This window comes from Sturnira hondurensis, unplaced genomic scaffold (assembly GCF_014824575.4).
Source record: "Sturnira hondurensis isolate 20B ecotype Veracruz unplaced genomic scaffold, ASM1482457v3 Scaffold0010448, whole genome shotgun sequence".
In the NCBI taxonomy this organism is placed as follows: Eukaryota; Metazoa; Chordata; class Mammalia; order Chiroptera; family Phyllostomidae; genus Sturnira; species Sturnira hondurensis.
Genome location: NW_028083079.1, coordinates 3,325,835 through 3,347,762, shown reverse-complemented (window position 1 = coordinate 3,347,762; position 21,928 = coordinate 3,325,835). Strand labels below are relative to the sequence as shown.

Sequence of the window (21,928 nt, the reverse complement as noted above, 5' to 3'; positions counted from 1 at the left end):
AAGCACATCTTTGACCCAGTTTTATGAATGAGAATATTGTGACTCCAAGAGATTCAGTCCATTGTCCGAGATCACCCAGCCTGTACATTGGCAGCATGAGATTTTAAAGAAGGCTTTCTGACCCCAAGCCTTTACTTATAATTGTTTGCTACACTATTCCAAGTATTGTCCAGTCCAATGTACAGATGAGTAAACTGAGGGTGCACAAGGAAAGCTAGGAAATTTGTGATCACACAGTGAGAAAACTCAAAGCCGATCCAGGACTGCAGGGGTGATGAGGGAGGGTTTGGAAACGTAATGGGTTGGGAGGGGCATTGCTGCAAGTGGGCTGTTTGATTAGGGCTCGTCTCTCCCAGGTCATTGTTGGTCCCGGGACTGGTCCCGGTGTCCAACACCCATAATTGGAGTGTGCACAAGGGGCTGGGGGTGACAGGCTCTGGACCAGGCAGGGCCTGACCCTTATAGTGAGTGAAACCCCCAAAAGTGAGAAGGGAGAAGTCTCCTGAGTCAGTCGAGGAGACTTCCCCAGAGGCATCAGTGAACCAAAATCAAAAGCTTCTCTGAATACACAGCCTCAAGACGTGCCCATTGAGTCCTGGATTTGAGAGTAATCTGTTCCTTTTCCCTTCTCAGGACGTTCTATGCCTGCACCCTTAGCATCTTTCCTCTCCCACCTGTAAGTGCCTGTGAACCACGGGGCTGTAAAATAGCCAGAGGCTGTGCAGCAATGAGCTGGGTTCAAACCCTTGCATTACCACATCCGGGCCTTCTGCACCAGTTGGAACTAGGGTCAAATTTTGTGTCACATCAAGCAAGTTACTTAACCTTCTGAACCACCTTTTCCACATTGTATTTATACAATAGAATCAAGAAACCCTGTCACATGTAACTGCCTCTAAGCTTTTAAGATAAGATAAAATAACATTAGGTAATAATAAGGAGAAAGCCTGCCATTTTTTTTTTAAACCAAGTATCGGGGTTTTTCCTACTTCCTTTCTTGCTTCACTCTCCTTTCCTATTATCTTTCCCTCTCACTCCTCCTCACTCCCCCCTACGTCTCTTCCTTTCTTATCTTTGATGTAAGACACCCGACAACTAATGTCGTGTCATCTGTAATTTCTAGACACAGAACAATCATATGATCTGTGGAGGGTTCTTGTTTTTTTAGGGCTCCAGAGGTGTTAAACTATATGCACATTTTACATTTTTGACAGGTTGCACACACATACATAGAAAAACACATACTTATGTCTTTGTTTGGTTTGTGTATCTATTTTTAAGTTCTGGCATCCAGAGAAACCTTCCTGGGGTTTCACGGTCAAAGTCAAGGCAGGGCTATTAGCCATACCTGCTACCCGGTCACCTATTAGCCCACTTACCCACCCACTCCCCACCTCCAATAGAGGTGATGAATTCTAGCTTAGTGAGCTGTGGGCCTTGAAAAAATAACACAATAGATTTCCAATGTGGTCAGCAGGACAGCTGAGCCATTTCTGTGAATAATGTTTTTCTTGGCCTAAACAGGTGTTCTGAACGGCATTCATCTCCCCTGCCCCCCACCCACCCCAATATGATGCATCCAGAGTTAATGTCTGTCTTCTGCGTTAGATGTTATACGGGTAAGTTGTTAGAAAATGTCCTTGCCTTCAATGAAATCATAGTCAAGGAAGAGCAATCAGCCACATGGGTGTGGTCGAAAGAATACAGGCCTTAGAGCTCAAAAGCAACACCAAACCCAACACAAAAAAGTGAGACTGGGATTCAGACCTCACTCTGCTACTCAGCCTCTGAGTTTCTGAGTCTCGGTTTCTTCACGCCTCTCACCCACACAACTGAGGGTGATCCTTTCCAGCTGTGTGCACTTGCAGAAACACCCAGCAGGGACTCAGCAAGGGAGCTTCCAGTCTCCCAGACAAAAAGCACAATATAACAAAGAAAAGCAGCATGACCGCGAGGGCCTGTCCCTTTCATGGGACATGTTTCTGGTGAATGAGGGGAGGCCGGGAAGATGCAAACCTTCGACTTCAAGGGCTGGACAGGTGCTGCGGGAAGTCCAGGCATGTGTTGTAGATACCCCGGCCCTTTAAAGGAGCTCACAGAATGGGGTATTTCATGAATCTCCTGAACCACACAAGCTATGTTACAATATAAGTTCTTCAGGCTATTCCAATTCAATGTATGGCATGCAGACTCAATCCAATTCTTACCAGTTGGTTCTGTTAAAGAAAATTTTGTAAACTTGCCCTGACTGGTGTGGCTCAGTTGGTTGGGCATCATCCCGCAAAGCGAAAGGTCACTGGTTTGATTCCCCGCCAGGGCACATGCCTGGGTGGCAGGTTCAGTCGAGGCACGTACAGGAGGCAAACCGATTGATATTTCTCTCTTACATCATTGTTTCTCTGCCTCTCTTTCTCTCTCCCTTCCCCTTTTTGTATAAATAAATAAATAAGCAAATCAAATAAATTCTTTAAAAAACCCCTTTAGTTTGCCTTAAGTTTCTGATGAAAGGAGCCCTACCCCTTGTTGTGGATCAAATATTAACATATATCATTTCTGATCATGAAGTTCTATTTGGCTTAATAATGGTCTTACATTTGCAGCAGATGGAAGAAAGGCTATCCCTTGAGCCTGCAGTGGACTCAGTCTAGAAAAGGGAAAGCAAGGCCCAGAAAGTGCAAGCAAAGGTCCCGGGGCCATTCCACTGCTTGGAGCCAGTGTGCAGGCTCAGACGCTCCCTAGTGCGAAGCCACAGCCCTGACTGGCATGACCATTATCCATCTCATGTGCTCCTTACGGCAGCTGTGTGAAGGAGGAAGGGCAGGGAGCCTTACTCATCCTCATACATGTGACAAGCAAGGCTCAGGGAAGTCAAGTTGTTTGCCCAAGAACATACAGGTTACCGGTGAGAAAGCCAGGATGGGAAACAGCATGTCTCTGGCGTCCAAGCCATGACTGGTGGTTCCTGGGGCTTTCTGGGCCCCAGGCTCAGAGAGTGTGGTGGAGGAGAAGAGCCCCTCCGGCTTTCTCGTCCAAAGAACGGTGGCCCATGTGCTGTCCTTCTTCCCTCCTGCTCCAGGGTGGCCTCATCGCGCTGCTGCTGCTGCTGCTGGTGTTCACTGTGGCACTGTATGCCCAGCGGCGCTGGCAGAAGCGTCGTCGCATCCCCCAGAAGAGCGCGAGCACAGAAGCCACCCACGAGATCCACTACATCCCGTCGGTGCTGCTGGGTCCCCAGGCCCGCGAAAGCTTCCGCTCCTCCCGGCTGCAGGCGCATAATTCCGTCATCGGCGTGCCCATTCGGGAGACCCCCATCCTGGATGATTATGACTATGAAGAGGATGAGGACCCACCCCGGCGGGCCAATCATGTCTCTCGTGATGATGAGTTTGGTAGCCAGGGGACCCACACCCTGGACAGCCTGGGTCGACCAGGAGAAGAGAAAGGGGACTTTGAGAAGAAAGGTGAGTCCTCCTTGTTGCATCCCACCTTCCAGGGGCATTTTGGGGAGGTGGGAAGGGGCATAGGAGCTGGGCAGTTGGGGACACTGCTATTGTCTTCTGGGCTAAGCCAGTTCTGATTGATGACTAACTTCTGTTGGGTTATTAGAGTTTGTCTTCTCTGGTTCTTCACTAGTGAAGGGAGAAATAAGAGTGTCAGTGTTACTGAAATTGGAGTTTTGAAGAGCATCAGAAGTTAAGTAGTCCCATATCTCTCAGGTGTCTCTTGATTACTCCCTTTGATGGCCTTCTCACCACTCAGGAGAAAGCTCATCTCATTTCCAGACACTAAAATTAGAAAGTTTTTTTCTTATATTGAGTTGAAATGTGTTTCCCTGGCCCTGTGCATCTACAAAGAAAGTAAATCTTATCTTCCTTCTCTAAGGCACGTGTTGGAAAATTTGACAACAGAGAAAAAGGCACCTTGTAACTTCTGGAAATCAATCTAATCCCAGTTTCTTCAGCTTGTCTCACGTGATGTCTTTTTCAGATGTTTTATCATTTTGGTCACTGTCCCCTAGATGGAGAGTCTAATTTTGTGTTTCCTGGAGCGTAACACCAGAACCAACACTCCTCTTCCTCAGGGTGGGGATGCTCCCGTGCAGGGTGCAGTGGGACGCTCACCTCCCTCCTGTGAGTTCTCATGCTTCTGTTGATGCAGCCTGAGATCACATTTATGCTCTGCAGCTTGGCTCTCAATGGAGTTTTTGATGATGAAAACCTCTCAATCTTCTTCATACGGGCTATTGTAATGACACATTCATTGAGTCCCTTGGGGGACAATGAATGATTTGGACACACACACACAAGTGTTCACACATCTTTATTAAGTGCCTCTGGCTCCAGTTTGTTTATAGATGGGATTTGGCTGTTTTTCTTTAGATAAATGCCACAGAGATACTGTTCAGCTAATTCTCCACATTGTCTTTGTGCTGTTGATAATAATGGTGGGTGAAAGGTTGGCCTCGAGGTCTCAGTTCTAACCCTGACTCCCTCTTCTTCTGAGCTAAGAGGATCCTCACTGCTTGGCCCAGCCCTGGGCCTCTGAGCTCATTTTTCTCCTCTGCTCCTGAGATCTTTCCTCTCAGATGCATCTTTTTATGATCTCCGTGCCCCCAGCCAACACACACACACACACACACACAGCTTCAAATGGAGAACAGCAAACATCTTCAAAGTGGGAAAGTGGGTCGGGGAGGCATGTCACTGACAATGATTGTTTGACCTTGTCTTCCTTCCCACCCTTTCTTAGCCAAACTGGAAGGCCATAAAGAGTCTGCACTTAGGAGGTAGAGTAATACAGAAGTTAGGTTTGCCATCCAGCTTTACTAGCTTTGAGACCATGGACAAGCTGCACATGTCTGCCGTTGAAGGGGAATGATACTGTCTTCAGCCTTTTGGTGTGGTTAGGAAACTTAGACAACATACGTAAAGTGTTTGGTACACAGTAAATTTCAGTACACACTTCTGTTACTGTTATTCACACCATCTTGTCTTCAAAGTTGTTACACTGTGCCAGTTATCATGATAGAGACTGCAGTAGAGATGAGGAAAGTAGAACCTCTGCCCTTGACATTGCAGTTATCCTCTTGGGAGAAAAACAGGGATGGGCCTTAAGAAACTAAAGCTGAAGCTCAAATGGTCCTGGGTCTGTGTCACACAGCAAGGATGTGGCAGAGCCGAGATAAGAGCCCAGATCCCTGACAGCCAGCCTCAGCCTCCCGGCCAGAAGCTTTGGTATACTTATCTGTCCCCCCCACCCTAGCATCATGGAGATGTAGGGAGTTGGGGCCATCCAGGGCCTGTGCTCCTTGAAGAGAACACACACACAGTTTTGCAATGTCAGCTGCTGTATATATTTTCGTGGCCTACAAAGCCTGTCTGTGTTGCTCTCGTGGTGGTGGTGGGGCGGGGGGTGCAGGTACCTGAGTCTTGTACAACAGAGACAGCGCAGAGGACAGAATTGTGCTGGATCCAAAGGGCTCACAACACAAATCCCTGAGAAGTAGGCAGAGGTGCTCTTGGCCCTTTCTTCTCAGTGAGGTGCTCTCTTCCTTATGTTCTCTTTTAAGCAGAACTCCATTCAAGCAATAACAAAGGTAGGCCCTTATTTTCTGGAATCTCAACTCTAGTGCTGAGAAGCACAGAAGAGAAATCCAAAGAGAATGAATGGTGGATACGTAAGAAATAAGCCCCAGGCCTCCTTGCCAGGCAGCCAAGTAGAGTTGAGGAGATCAGAGTTCATTCGCACCATGGCCTTCAGTTCGGTGGTTACAAGGTCTCGAGCAGAGCTCTTAGCCACCTGGCAAATCCAGGCCTTCATCATCTCACCTGTTTTTGTTTGAGCAAAATTATTTTTTCAGGTGTGCTTCTGAGTGGACTTTAAAATAAAGTACAATTTGAAATCAAACAAAGCACTTTATTCAATATTGTATCCCAGCCATCATGAGGGAAGAGAGGAAGAGATTCAAGCAGGGTAGAAGTAGAGGGCCTACTTTTCCTGACTTCAGATAGGACATTGGCCACCCTAACCATGGGGACATGGCTGCTGGTAGCTGTTCTTATAGCATTATGGTCCCCAAGCACCTGGTCCTCCTTGGCTGGACAGACGAGGACAATTATGTGGCAGAATGCAGAAGGTCTAACAGTAGCAGCTCAGAGAAAACGTGTATTTTGTTGCCTCGGGTGGCCCTGGAGAGGGAACCATGAAGCTTGCTCTTTTATGGGGTGACCTGGGCACGGCCATGCATTGTTATCAAGAGTGGCAGGCATTCAGAGGCTGGACAGTCCATGCAAAGCAATGTGAAAGCCCTTCTAAATGACCTTGTCCAGGGCTAGTCCCACCTGCACATGTCACACTTAGAATTTACCTACAATTTCAAACCGCTTCATCACACTTGAGCTCTGTGCGCCTGCTTTTTAGCTTGGACCTGCAAACAATTGAGGGGCAGTCTGGAGAGCAGAGGGAGAAAGTTCATTACCAAGTGACAGCTGCTTGGGTTCCCAGACCCTACACAGGTTTGACATTCAGATGATACACACCTCCAAGGCTGTACTCTTTGTTGAATATTGAAGTTCTTCTGTGCCAATTGGTAAATGGCTCACAGCCCTGACCCACCCCTGTGCCCTCATGCTGCTTAGCATTCCCAACCCCTCCCCTAAGACCTTCTGAAGTCCCCACTGACCAGGACTAGGGTAGCTGGCATCCTATCTTGCTAGTCAGTGCCTGTGCTTTAGAAGATCTCAGCTATTGTGAATATCACCCCTGATATCACCTTAGACATGAGAATTTAATCGTGTGTTTGGTACATAACAGAAACCGAGTACATTGTAATTCCCATTTTCTTTATCTGTCTTTAAATGAGTGTCTCCCTTCCCTGAATATTGGAATATATGGAAGCTCAAGGGAATGAAAATAACAGATTTATCAGTTTATCGAGGGTTAGGGTAGTGGATAGCTGAATGATTTCTTAATCTTGTTTTGTTATTGTGAAAGAAATACGTACTCTGTATAATGGGAGGAAGGAAGGGAAGGGAGGGAGGATGGAAGGAAGGAAGGAAGGAAAAGGGATGGAAAAACATAAAAGTAAACGAAAAGAAAGAAATCTGAGCTGTGTAGAGCAATAACTAAAAGTTCTACTTTGTCTTTCCATCCTATCCCACTGGCAGGACTAAATAGCTCATCCTTTATAATAGCTTGATTTATATTCTTCTGGCATTCTGCAGGGTACACAGGTGTACACTGATGGGCCCATCTCAGCCACATACATCATTCTGAAGCAATCGGATGGTTTACCAAGCAGTGTAAGAAAAGCTCGTTTCCCTGTCAGCCCCGCACACTGGTCTTATTCTTGTTGAAAACTGCATAGGATCCCAGAGTATGAGTATATGAAAGGCACCGACGTTTATTTTATTGCCCCAGTTGTTGATCATTATCTTAGTTTTTGGCAGTTATAAGTCAATAAACATCCTGTACCGACACACGCATACACACACATACATGGATATATCTTGCAAAGGGTGAGACTATTTTTGTAAGGCAGATGCCTAAAAGTGGAATTTCTGCACCAAAGAACATGCATTATAGTTTTGTAATTTGGGTAAGTGCTGTTATATTTATTCATTCTAAAAATTGGTCTTACACTCTCAAGGTAGGGCTGCATATACTCTCCCACACTGATCTGCACAGCAACCTACCACTACTTCACATCGGCTATTTGTGTATCATCATGGGCCCTTCTCGCTTTTATCTCTATACGTGTCATCATTTTTTATGTGCAGCTTTTCCTTTTCATTTTTTTTCTATGAACCATCAGTCCAAATTCATCTCTTTGTGGAAAATCAGTCCCCCTAGTTACCTTGAGCTAGGATTCTTTTGGTGAGATGATGCAGAATAAAGATTTGTTTTCGCTCTCCTACTTTTATTCAGGACCTAGGGTGGAAGAAGGAAAGAGAAGTGGCGTTATATACCAGTGGTGGCCCTCAGTGACAGATATGGAGGGGTCATGAGCTCTCTGATGTGGGGTCAGTAGCCTAACCTTTAGTGTTGCTCAGGAGGGCAGACCAGAATCCCAGAGGGTGCATAGGACCTTTGTTGAGAAACCCCTGAGGGTGAACGGGACCTTTGTGGAGAGGATGGGGAAGAAAGAATGTTTACTGAGTCCCTATAACAACTCCACTGCTGTCCTATACATGATCTCATCGAGCCATTTGTAATTAACCCCCAGGGGCAGGTGGATGGAAGGGTTGTCTCAGAAACCAGTGCTGCTGCTGCTGCTGATGCCAACATCAGCGGACCTCTACTTAGTGACAGCCACTGTTCTGGGAACTTTCCAGGAATTATGCCATTTACCCCTCACAATAACCCTATGAGTGATGTGCTAATACTGCCCCCACTCTGCAGAGCAGGAGACTGAAACAAAAAAGGCTGAAGAGGCTGGTTCAAGGTCATACAGATGGAAGGGGGCTGAGCCAGGTTAAACTCTAGCATGAAAGCCCTCGAGGGAGGGGCTGAGCTGGGACGGGAGCACACTACACCACACTGACTCGCACGATCCTTGGGAAGACGCCAAACTTTTCAGTCCCATGGATAGAGAAAGCGTAGCGACCATGAGCTTCCCACAAATCTGGGAAGAAAAATAGGTCATTAATATCTGTTCTCCAAAGTTGGGAGCTGCTACATGGTAATTCTGAGCTCAAATGGCAGAAAGGACTTTGCAACAGGGAGCTCCCCGTTTTTTGGAGTGTTTCGAGTGGTCCCCAGGGGTGCAAGGAACTCATGTGCAGTGTCAATAAAGCACCGTGGGGTGACAGAGAACCGAGAAGCTTCTTATTAACTCACCCTTCCAACAGCCCTCGTGAATGCCATGCAAATGCCATCCTTGTACGGTGCCTTCTAAAATTTCGGAGCTCTTTCTTGTCAACCCCTATTCAGTGCCTTATCTTGATATTTAAACGTCTTCACACAGAGGCTCTCGCCTAAGTTGACAGCCCCCTCACCACCACCCCTGCCCATCCGTCCACTCTTCAAGCCACATCCATCTTCCTGATGTTCCCCCAGCACTCATCCTCACATACCTTCCCGCTTGCCTGCATCTCCTCCTCATCCATCCTGCAGGCAGCAGCCACTCTGTTAAGATGCCCCTGGGTACAGCAGTCTCCTGCCTGAAGTTCTTCCAGAGTTCTCACTGCTCTTGACCCCCGCCCACCCTGTTGGGCTCCAGCTACAATGGGCCTCTTCCTGATTTTTAAGCTTGCTGTGGTTCTTCCTCCACAGCCCCGTGGTGTATGTCGTGATTATCTTTGCTTGGGCCAATTCTTCTCTTCCCTTCCCCTGTCTGCCTTGGCTGACTCCTCATTATTTTGCTCTTGGCTTGAGTCCTCCCTCATCAGATAAAGTTTTTTTTTTTCTCCATGAATTCTCCTCTTTTGTCATCTATCAACGCTCCTGTTTGTTTCCATGATAGCACTTTTTAGTGTATTTATTAAATATTTTAATATTCTCACTAGAGTCAGTTCCATGAGATTAGGCACCAGATCTGCTGGGTTTGTTCTGTGCCCAAAACAGTAACTGGCACATAATAGGTGTTAAAATACGGTTTGGATGAGGCCCTGGCTGGGTTGCTCAGTTGGTTGGAGTGTCATCCTGTGCACCAAAAGGTTGCAGGTTCGATCCCCAGTCAGAGCATGTACAGGAGACAACCAGTCAATGTTTCACCTTCACATTGATCTCTCTCTCTCTCTCTCAAAAGAAAAAAAACTATTTTGGATGAGGATTAACAAAATACATTGGGTTACTACATGGAAGAATGGATAAATAAATGTTGGCTGGATAAATGTCTTAGAGCCTTCCCACAGGCTGGTAACCTCTGCGTGGACTAATGACCATTTTTCTGAACTGTACAAACCTTATGTAGTATTTTCAAATCAATATCTGTTGAATCTTCCCATCCCAATTTATTCCTCCCATAAGGAATAAATTATCAAAATTTAGAGATTATCTCAATGCAACTAAAAGTAATGGAACCATAACTTGAACTCAGCTTTTCCTGATTCCCAAACCTAAGCATGTACTGAGGATAACATGCATTAATCCCATCCATGTGTTTAATCAGGCGACATAAGACATGACCTTAGATGCTGGTAGGCTAAGTCTCTTAGAGCTGCTTTTATAAAAAATGTGGAACACCAAGCATAACGAGAAATGTATTTTGCACTGTGGCCACACATATATGCATGTGAATGTGTGCGTGCATATCTCTAAAATAAGTTCTGTAGAATACTTACCCTTATTACATGTGGCATGCTCTGACATTTTCTCTTCTTTTTATGTCGCCTTTTAAATGCTGGTGTGAGGCACTGAATTGATTTCAGAGTTTATGAGTGGGTCGTAAACTGAATTTCCAGTCTCCCAAAGGCCTTTCCAGCCTCCGAGGGGCTATATTGTGCTGGGAGTTCCACAGGGGGACAGATCCCCAGATGACTGGGTCTGTGCTACCACCCTGGAGGTGCTCCTTGCCTGGAGATATGAAGGACAGAGGCAATCTAAGACTCCAAAGGTAAGGGGCTCCCGGAGCAGCTCAGAGTGGTGCCTGAGACAGGCAAGGCCCCCGTGATAGCCATATGTCTTGCCCACACTGTCCCTGTGGCCAACCCTTTGGTGTCTCCCCACCCCCCCCAGCCCTCTGGCACACTGGTCCCATTGTCTCCACACTTTCTCTTAAAACTGCTGACCCTAACCCTCCCAAAGGACCCTTTCTCTCTCTTTTGTATCCTTTCCTTGGATGCTCTTTCTTCTACCCCATACTCTCCCCACACTGAAGTTCTTCTGCTCTGCTCTCTGCTCGGGAAACCTCGCACATCCTTCAGGCTCCACCTCAAGGCCTCCCTGTTCCCGTCTGTCCTGGAGCCCCAGGTGCAGGTTCTCAAAGAGCCTGAGGAAACTCCATTTTGAATGACCGCTCCTGTTAGGACAGAGCCTTCGAGGGTACTGCCTCACCTATCTGGGGACAAGAGGAAAGCCCAAGAGGCAGGATTGTCTTAACCAGAGGAGGACTGCTTCAAACTGTTTCATACACTGGGGCTCCACGTAAGGTTGTTTTTGAAAACTAGGCTGTCCAGCATAAAAAGAAAATAAATTTCAGTGTGACTTTCTTCCACGGAAGTGCCCCGATGTTGTCCCTATTCCCGCTTCTTGTTCAGAGCACTCTTTGAAGTCTGCATTGTGCAACGTCCCGGAGCGTGTTTGGTGCCTCCGTCTCCTCTTTACCTCCACCCACCCACCGTTCCTGCAGAAAGATGTACAACTTTTAGTTCCTGCATCTGCTCCTTGGGTGCACCTCTCCCTCACTCCTTGGTCATGTATTCACTCATTCATTCACTTTTTTTTTTCAGGAGATATTTACTGAGCACCTACTGTGTGCAAGACACCGTGTTTAATGCAGAAGGTACAAAGCCAGATGAGAAATAGTTTTCTCCTGAGAAGCGTGCAGTTTGGAGGGGGCATAAAACAGTAATAGCAGCTTTATTTTATACAGCCCTTTAACATTTATAGAATGGCTTCATAAACGTTGCATGATAAACTCTGTGTGCTACGGAACCTTTTCTTGAGAAGCAAGGAGCCTTGTTTGGGCTCAGAAATTAGATTACTCACTCCACGAAACAGTGTGGTGGTGAGGCTCTATTGAAACCCACTTTTCTAGAGTTCAAGTTTACTACTCTCTTTGTTTTGCCACATTCTATTTATCCCTGCAGCATCCTGAGTATCATTTGGCAAACAACTTGTGACATCTAAATTGCCCTCCCCCTCTTAATTTTAAAGATCATAAACTCTTTGTCTTTGGAAATATTAACAGAAGATTAGGGAGCCATTTGTCAAGGATGGTGTAGCAGGGTTGGAGATTGGGCACCGTTTAAGTAATCCCTTCTAATTCTCAGATTGTAAAATTCTCATTTAATCTGTTTCCACTCCATTTTCTTTTTAGTACTTCTTGGGAACCAAAGTGGGATAGATTCTGTGGTTGAAAATGTAGGTTCCTTAGAAGTGGCCAGCCTGGAAAAGATTCAGAATTGAGAAGTGTTTTGTTTGTTTGCTTGCTTTTTTTTTTTTTTTTAATTAACTCCAACTAATCACTGGTGGAATGGAAAGAAGGAAGTTCATTTTTGCCCCATTTAATCATACTGCCTAGTGGAAGACCAGACCCTAACTCTGCAGCGAAGCTTTTTGGCTTCGATTTCTAGGATTTGGACACTGGCCCTCGGGCCTAAACGCCCAGGCTTGGCGAAGCCAGAGGGAGCCGAGCTTCCAACAGACAGGAGCTCAGCTTCCCCAGACAGAAACGCTCTGAGCTGTCTGCACACTCTCTAAAATAAGATATAGACAGAGATTTGTCATGGAATCACAAACAGGAATGTCACCAAAGCTGTCGCCGGAGCCCCTTAAAATGTCACTTCCCAGCACTAATTGCCACGATAGCAAAACAAACGGACATTCTCTGAACATTCGCTCTTTCCCTCCTCTCTCGTGATCCTCTCCTCGTCTCCCCATCTCCCCTTTCTCCCAGCTCCCACAGAGCTCCTTCCTCTTTGTCTGCAGGGATCCTCAGGGCATTGTGACTTGACTAGACTGTGCCAGGCAAGGCGCCCCCCTCCACCCCCCACTGACAGGTGAGGGTGAAGGAAGCCGGATAAATGTCAGAGGCTGAAGACACTGTGCCTTGATTGATCAGAGCCGCACAATTTCCCAGCAGTCGGGGACTCTGGACCTCCCCTCCTGGCCGCCCTTGAAATGGCTGGAAATCACCCAGCGGGGGCCCTGCCGGTGGCACAGAGCCCTGGAAGCTCAGCCTCATGCCTCCCACAGGCAAGCAGGCCTGCCTCTGGCTTCCATAGCTTCCTCATTTGCCTCGGGAATGCAAGAAACCTCCGTCCTGACCCACAGTGATGCTTGGCCCTTATTCTTCCTCATATTTCCAACTTAGGAAAGTGTGTGCTCACTGTAGAAAACTTAAAAATAAAGTATGAAGTGGTATTTTTCAGAATACCTCATCAAATAAGCACAGTAACATTTCACCAATTTTTTTCTCTTCTTTAACATACTAAAATAAAAACATTATTATTATTTTTAAAGATTTTATTTATTTGTCTTTAGAAGGGAAGGGAAGGAGAGAGGGAGAGAAATATCAATGTGTGGTTGCCTCTCGTGCGTCCCCTGCTGGGAACTGGCCCACAACCCAGGCATGTGCCCTGACTGGGAATCGAACCACGATCATGTGGTTCACAGGCCCGTGCTCAATCTTCTGAGCTATGCCAGCCAGGGCTAAAAACATTATTTTTTATTTTTAATGTTTAACGAATAGTATTTTGTAAGTATTTCCACGTTTATTATTCTTAACTGTCTCATACTTTATTTATTAATATACATTTCAGTTGCTTCCCCCTCTTTTTTCCCCTGCTATTTTGTTTTCATCAGGAACAAACATTTTGGGGCTTAAATTTGTTTTTTGCCATTCTCTATTATTTCCTCAGGCTACAGTCCCAGGAGTGGAATTATTGGGTCAAATGGTCTGAATGTTTTAAAATTCCTGACATATGTTTAATGTAACATTCCTGTGTCAAGAAGTCTGGGTAAATATTTGTTAAATAAGAAAATATTTTACTTTATTAATTTAATAACTTAATTAAGTTCCTACTATGTATCAGGCACTGAGGATAGAGCAGTGAATAAAACATTTATAAGTCTATTTCTATTGAGCTTACTTGCTAGTGGGGAAAAGACCATAAACACATAAACAAGAAAAAATTAACATAAAAAGATACAATTAAATATAGAAAATAAATATTTTATAAACCTATGAGAATAAATAATATATAATTGTGTAATATATAAGGTTGTAATGAGTTATATAGCTATGATGTCAAATCACGAGAATTATGGTCAGGTAGAAATCAAAGAAGAAAGGCAACAAGGACTCTCAGGAAAGGCCTCATGGATGAGGTGATATTTGAGGACCCGTGTGCACATTGAAATACTTGAGGGAAGTGTTTCAGGTAGAGGGGATAGCAAGTGCAAAGGCCCTGGGGTATCGGTGTCCTGGGACCCTTTAAGGAGTAGGAGGAAATATGAATAAGAAGCAGTAGGATAAATTGGGTCACAGTGACATTGAAAAGAAGGTCATATGGGGCCTGGTAGGTAAGGATACTGGCTTTTGCTGTAAGTGAGATGAGACACCGCTGGAAAATAGGGAAGTACTATTTTAGACAGGTGGTAAGCAAATAGGGCCAAATGAGAAGGAGCGTCTTAGGCATGGAGTTGATACATAGAAGGGAAGAAGCTGGGGAGACCAGGGAATAGGGTTGCACTCTGGTATCTTACAGGTAGAATTTAGCCCCTAGCTGTGTTTGTTTGGCTTGCATTAAGAGTGCCTTTTACATTTTTCAATGAAGTTGTCAATATTTATAAACCAGGAAATTTCACATCCTAATCCCCATTTCTGTCTGGAAGACCTGGAAACCCTAGGTCTTTCAGCACTCGGCAGAGCCTCACGGTGGCCCCTGCTTTGGAAGGGCTGCTTCCGCCACCTTAACCTAAGTCTTTCCCCGTCCTTGTGTGCTCTTGGACTCTGGTGCTCTCCCACAGGAAGGAGGGACTGAGGTAGCCCTTGCCGTCTGAGCAGTTGGAACTGAGAAGCCCATACGAGCAATAAATCCACCTCCTATTTAGTATTGAGATGGGAGAACATTATGCTATCTAGGACCTTCCAGAACACACGAATATCTACCCCCAGTGGTACAATGAGGAGGGATGCCCACACGGGTGGCAGGAAAAGACGTCATTCTCTCTTCTTTCCAACTTCCTGAGTTTTGTGTTTCCAGCCAGACAGAGGCAGCAGATCAGAGGCAAGACAACTCGGAGAACTTTGGCAGCAGAGCTGAAAGTGGTTAAGAAGCTCAGCTCTCAAATCAGACCCACACCAGGGTCAAGTCTCACTTCTGCAATTTATAAGGTGTGAAAACTGGAGCAAGTCACTAACATCTCTGAGATTCAGTTTCCTCATTGCTAAAATGAGATTACTTTTTGCAGGATTCTTGTGAGAATTAAAGGAGATTATGTAAAATATTTAGCACAGTGCTTTGACTTAATGAACACAAGCCATCACCGTTATTTTGTTTGAAGTGCTTATTGTATTCAGCAGAGGCCCAGAGAGGGGGAAGGGTTTGTCTGAGGTTGCATAGTAAATGAATACTAGGTATCTGTGTGCCTTAGGGGATGGAGGTGGTGGAGATGGTGGCTGTGACAGGGACTAACTTTCCAGCCAATGTCATCTTAATATTTCTACCCCCACCCCCTTCTGAAGGAGTGCTGTTTTCCATCCAGTTCCTGGATGTGTATCTTGGTTCTGACACAGTACAGGAGATGACTAATATGTATTGAATGGATGTATGAATGAATGAATGAATGAAGGGCTCTTGCTTGGCTCCCTATAGGAGAGTTGGATGGACAGCATCTCTGCTGAGTTGGCTCTTGTCCACCCTATGCCCTGAACATGGTCAGTTTTCTATTCTCACGACCCCATACTTTTGAGTCTCCTTGGTCAGGTGTTGCTTAGCAGGAGGAAGGCTACTGTCTGTAAGGGTTTGGATGTCTGGCAGACAAGAGATTTTTCCCCACTGTCTCAGGTGTGGAGCAGGGCAGACACGGGGAGTTAGAAGCAGGGTGTGAGCCTTGAGGGACAGCTCTGGGTTCCAGGCTCCTGGGGGAAGGGCATCCACAGATGCTCAGTCACATGCAAGTGCAGTGCTACCCATTGAATGTGACCAGAGAGGCCAAAGACCTGCACGTGAACAGAAGACGCCCACTAGGTACCTGGCTCCTGTGCAGCTCATAAGATGTGGCCAACCTTGTATGTGCCCACAGAATCACTGCTCTTTGGCATTTCCAAGTTGGGCATTTATCACATGACATTTCCCCTCTGCATCTTGAAGTTATGCGACCTTAAATAGGTTGTTTGCTCTCTTCTGCGCATGTGTCTTCATCTGTGGAATGAGTGCTGAAGAAAAGAACACCCATGTACCTTGGCCAGGAGCCATGCAGAGTTAGGTGGTGTACATCTCTCATAGGATAAGATTCAGGTTTCTAAAGAGTTCTTGGTCACTAAGTTTCTTGCAATAGCACCAGGACAAGGAAATAGTCATTCTCCTCCCTTGGCTTGGCTTTCTGTACTGGATTAGAGACCAGCGGTCAGGAAAGTGGAGAAGACTGCCCACTGTTCCTCCTCACCCCTGCTTTTCTGTCCCCCCAATATACTGTATGGTGCCAAGACTGCATTACTGCACACAGGCCGACTTCAGAAAACTCTGCATGCTGTGGGAAGGGGGATGGCCTAAGTTTACTTCTCTTGACTAGGAGGTCAGGGTTAGAATTTAAACTCACTTGCCCACTCATTTTGAGATCTTAGACTAGTCACTCCTTTTTTCTAAATCAGGGGTTCTCACCCAGTGTGATTTTATCATCCCCCCTGTCCCCATTTTACTGAAGGCATTTTTGTTTGTCATGACTGGGGAGGGGCGGGGGGTGCTTCTGGCGTTTAGTGGGCAGAGGACTGGAATGCTGCTAAACACCCTGAAGTGCCTAGGGCAGCCTCCCACAGTGAAGAATTACTCAAAATGTCAATATTGCCAGGGTTTACTTGTCACATTGGTGAAATAGAGATGTCAGTTTCATAAGAATGTGGGATAACTGCCCTGGCCAGGGGGCTCAGTTGATTGGAGCATTGTCCCCTTGACCAAAAGGTTGAAGGTTCAGTTCCTAGTCGGGTCACACACCCAGGTTGTGGGTTCAATCCCCTGTTGGGACGTGTATAAGAGGCTAATCAGTTGATGTTTCTCTTTGACATTGATGTTTCTTTTTCTCTTTCTCTCTATAAAAACAATGAAAAAATGTCCTCAGGTTAAGAACATAAAGAAAAAACATCAGACAAGCAAAATATTATGGAAGTGAATGCTTTTTCTATAAACGGGTACACTACACAAACATGGGATGGTGAAGTTATTGTTGCATTGTTATTTTTTAAAGCAGCATCTATAAGAATCTACCGCAGGGCCTTCTGAACAGCTCTTTTCCCAGATACCTACCTGGCTTATTACTTCTCTCTCCAGGTCTTTCCGCATAAGTCACCTTGTCATTGAGGTCATCCTGGCCACTCTGTCACAAACAGCACAATATACACAGTTATGTGCACACACATCACATACTCTATTCTTTTTTTCCCTCTTCTCTTTTTCTTCATTGCCTTCATCACCATTCGACCAACTATATACTTTTGTGTATCTGTTTGTCTGTCTCCCCTTACATGTTTTGTCTGTTTTGTTCAGTGTTGTTTAAAAGATTGCCTGGCACAGAAAGGACAACAAATAAGTACTTCATGACTGAATGGATAAATTGAATGAGTAAATGACTCAGTGAATGACTGACATTGAATGTTTTCAATCAGCTTGTTCAGATTTCAAAGAATAGGCTGGTTCCGTTGATGAGGATTTAATTTTAGTTGCCACAGGGGTAGCATGAGCTAGTCCGTGTGGGCCGAGCTCCATATTAGCACGTAATAAGTATTGACACATTTAATCCTCAAAAAAGAAAAAGGTATTGTCAGGACCTGCAATTGCTCCCTTTTCTGAATGAGGACGCCATAGCTGGGAGAACTCACACAGCTTGCCCGGGACCGGGCACATGCTTTGTGTTAAAGCCAGGATTTGCACCTAGGGCTGCCTGACCTTGGCATTTCCCCCCCTCACCATGCTCCGTTGCCTTTACTGTTGGAGAACACAGGGACCAGGGCTGATCATTAAACGGTCGCGGGTTCATGGGGAAAGGGCCATGGCTAGCCCGTAGCTCTGATCAGTTCACCCCCTGGCATCTCTCTCTCCTCTCCTCTCTTGTCCGCCTTTAGGAAATGACATCTCTTTATCTCTTAACCTGGCTCCTGCGCCCTCACAGCTTCTGGTTCTGGCTCCTCTCGGTTCCTCAGGAGATAGTCTCTCTCCGTCTCACACTGTCTTCTTGTGTTTCCTATTCAAACACTCCACGAGGACATTTGTCCTATTCCCCATGGGCAAATCCTCACAATAGGCCATGTCATTATCCACAAGCTAATCTGGGTGGGGCCGCTCCCCTCGGCTCAGACATGGAGCTCCAGTTCCACCAGCATTGCCGATGGTGGAGTCTCAGAGCACTGAGCAAGGCCCCCTCTGGGTTCTGAAGCACCTGCAACAACGGTTCACAACACAGGCATCTGTGGGGATGGCAAGCCCTCAAAGCCTCACATCCTGTCCAGCACAGTCGGGTGTCTACTTTCTCAGGCAGGACTGGAGTGCCTTGCCCAAAAGAACCTGGTTTGTGAATAGCTCAGTGTAGCAAGGAAATAAATTAGGGAAAGACAGATTATTTCCCTAAATCATTCTTTATTTTACAGAAGCATTCACCACAGGATTCTTTTCAATATCTAGTACCCCACCTGGGCATGTAAAAGAGGGTGGCATTTAACCAACTTTTAGCTTACAAAAGTGTTTAAATATATATATACTAGTCCAGAAACCCAAGCCAAACCATGACGGTGGGGCATTCTGGGAGATAGAGGGCTATAGGATGATGAGTCTGGAATGGGGAAGGCCTTAGTATGAATCCTGTGCCTGTGTAGCACCTCAATTTTGGATCAGTTAACTCATCTATTTAAATCTCTGATTCCTCATCTACACAACTGGTTTAATAATAATGTCAGACTCCTGGGGTTGGTTGGAGAATGAAATTTAATAATATATGAAGAGCCTGGAGCAGAGGACACCTGCCATAAATATTGATGATCTTGGTTGGAAAAACCATATCCCCTTACTGAGCTTCAATGTTTGCAGCCTCAACTATTACATTCTTCAGTTTCTACCCCTTTCACCAGAATTCTGTGGTTGTGGCTATTCATACGGCATTGGACCAGTGGGAGCTGAGCCAGAACACAGTGCGATATGCCTAGCTGGCATGACTAATGGTGTGTGTGTGTGTATCTCTGTGTGTGTGCATGGGATAGAACTTATTGGAAAAATCAGGTCTTTAAGAGTAGGAGAGGAAGAATTTCACTCTTTCCAGCTCTTATCTCCTCATACCTCCTTGTGCAGAAATGATGCCAAAGGCAAAAAAAAAAAAGGGCACCAGCAACCAGCATTCTAACCAGGCTAATAGTTCAGGCGCCAGTCTCAAGCCTCTTTTTATAGCCTCCTGGCTCCAGGACTGTTCTGTAAGTGGCCCAAAGAGGTCATCAGAGAGAGAGATCACTTCCTCATCATTTCCCTTGGGAATGACGCCTTTGGAGACCAGATGCATCCATTTCATTATGACTCTGTTAAGTGCAGCTTGATTGGTGCTGTTCATCGCCCCAGGAGTGCTGCCCGGCGGACACACAGGCAGCTCAGCACAGCTCTATCCCAGCCAGCTGTGTCCTTGGCAGTGGCCATGGCTCTCCTTTGGAAAAGAGAAAGCAATAAGAGGAGACAGAGGAGGGTGCTGAGGAGGAGGAGGGAGCCTGGGCTCTGCTGATAGTGTGCCACGTGGAGTCCTCTCCTTCCTGGAGTGGAAGCTGGCTGTTCAGGCACAGTCAGGTGCTCTGTGAGGTCGTGTGCGCGGACTCAGCTCTTCACTGGTCACTGTCTCAGGAGGGAGGTGACATGGCTTTTCTAAGAGTGCTCCCAGGTGTAGGTGGCTTTGGTCCTGGGGTCTGAGTGTCTCCCTGTAGGATCCTGCAAAAAATAAAGCAATTTCTGTCCTGTTAGAAATATTCCCTGCCCCATAAGAAATAAGGAGGGATGTTAAAGAGGCGACTTCCCTCACATCCGTGGAAAATGAGATTTCCCCCTCTTATAAAGGGTCAGAGGGTGGTAGAGAATGTTCTGGTCTCAAGGGCTATATTTTGTAACCTTCATTGCCTATGTGTGGCTTTGGGGAAAGGGGATGTGGGTTTCCTGAAGTAAGAGAGTGGGGCTGGCAAATGTGGGCAGAGAGCCTTTAACCAGGATGTTGAGGGGCAAGAAAAACCCAGGAGGGAAGATGAAGAGATGAAACTAAGAACTCTCTGTAGCATGGCGCTTAGGCATGTGGGCTCTGGGGCTAGGCTGTCCCCATTAACTCCTGATGTTTTCTGACGTTCACTAGCTGTGTATAACTTTGGACAAATGAGTAAATGGCCTTTTCTCTCCCTGCCCTTATCTTTAAAAGGGGGGAAATCAGAGCGTGCATCCCCGAGTTTGTTGGACTAAATGAGTTAAGACCCGTCACAGGAATCACTGGGCTTTTTACCAAGGAAAGGCTCAGTCGATGTTCGTTATTGTCACGCGGTGGGAGTCTTCTGCAAGAAGACACTTGCAGTGCAGGCACTTTCGATGCTACCTCATCTGGTTCTCCCAGTGACTCAGCACTTCATTCATTCGTTCACCAAGCACTCCTAAGGACAGAGCCGTGAAAGTGACCGGCATGACCCCTGCCCTCAGAGATGTCACCCTGTAATGGAAAGACAGACTTGAGGCCCTAACCCAGTTATCACACAGTTACTAATTTAACTATCACAGTGTTGCTGGGAAGGAAATGCACTGAGTGCCCCGAGAGAGGAAACGGGGTACTCGGGTGTCCAGGAAGGTCTTTCTGAGGAAGGAAGCTGTATGCTGAAGGCAAAAGGACATGGAGTGTTGAGCCCAATGAAGACTGAAGAACAGAGGATACGGTTTTTTGCAAAGAAAAAGCTCAGCTCGTTCGGTGACCCAGAAGGCCCGTGTGACTAGAAAACAGGGAAGGGGACTGGGCCAGAGCACTCTATTGTCTGTGGATGGGGAAACTGAGGCACAGCAAGCTGAAGTGGCTTTCCGGAGGTCACGGATCTGGGATGGGAGGGGTCGGTTCTGCGTGAGATGAAAGCGTTTCTTCTAGTCCCAGTAGGAGGGAGATCAGAGGAGCCAATGCTGGTTTACTTCTCCAGGGAAGGGAGAGCCTCAGTGTCTGGGCTGAGGGTGGGTGGAGATGGGGGGCAGCGGCTCAGGAGGTGATGGGGCAGGGGGCCCATGCCCAGCTGAGCTGGGACCTTCTCTGTTCTAATTTCCCTGGGGCCACAGGGTGGAGCTGGATTAATTTCAGAATAGCCCCATCCATGCTCCAGGGTGTAATATCTCCTGTGTTCCCTGGGTCATCCCTGGCACGGGGAGAACACTCAGCTCAGATCAGTGGTATAAAGTGTTTTGTTTTTTTGTATCTGTGTGCATACGTGGTTTTCCTCCCTGAGGCGTGCTGAGTTCACGGAGCAACACACACAGACTTAGGTGAAGTCTTATTTATTTTTTTGAAGGCATGTGGTACGAAGTCATTACTCTCCCTGCATAAATATGCATGAGGCGGGCCTGCTCTTCCCTCCTCAGGAAGCATGGCAGGGTTGCGGGGGGAGCCCCGTGTGACTGGTGTCAGGGCCCTGCCCATGGTGGCTGGCACCCCATTAATCAGGGGGAACAGCAGTCTTGTGAACTGTGAAATTGGCAGGTTCTTGACAGCTCTGGGCCCAGTCGAGCAGGGACTCTTATTTCACAGCTGGGAGGTGGCCGTGTGGCGCGCGGGAAGAGGGCGCTGGGCTTAGTGGGGCAGAGCAGCCATGCCCCCTGCTCAGCCTTCCCAGGCCCCCGATGAGTCCTGCTGGGAGTGCCTGCCTCTTAATTACGGGGAGACAAGGAAGGAGAGAGAGAGACTGGCAAGAGCAGGAAAACAGTGAGTGATACTGGCCGTCATGACAGATACCCACCGAGCACCTGCCATCTGTTGAGCCCCAGGCACTGTGCTCTGCACTGCTTCCGCATTCCTTGATTGAATCCTCCTGGTTCTTTTGTGTAGTGTCATCAAGCTTCCGATTTTACAA

The 21,928-nt window shown here is 46.6% G+C and overlaps 1 protein-coding gene across 2 annotated transcripts in view; it reads left to right on the top strand.

Moving 5' to 3' along the window:
- Positions 1-21,928, top strand: part of ASTN2 (astrotactin 2) — an 829,294-nt gene that overhangs the window by 183,978 nt on the left and 623,388 nt on the right. For both annotated transcript variants that reach the window (XM_037059148.1, XM_037059147.1), the window contains exon 3: positions 3,077-3,461. In XM_037059148.1, coding sequence (XP_036915043.1) covers positions 3,077-3,461 — 385 coding nt within the window. The remainder of the gene's footprint in view (positions 1-3,076; positions 3,462-21,928) is intronic.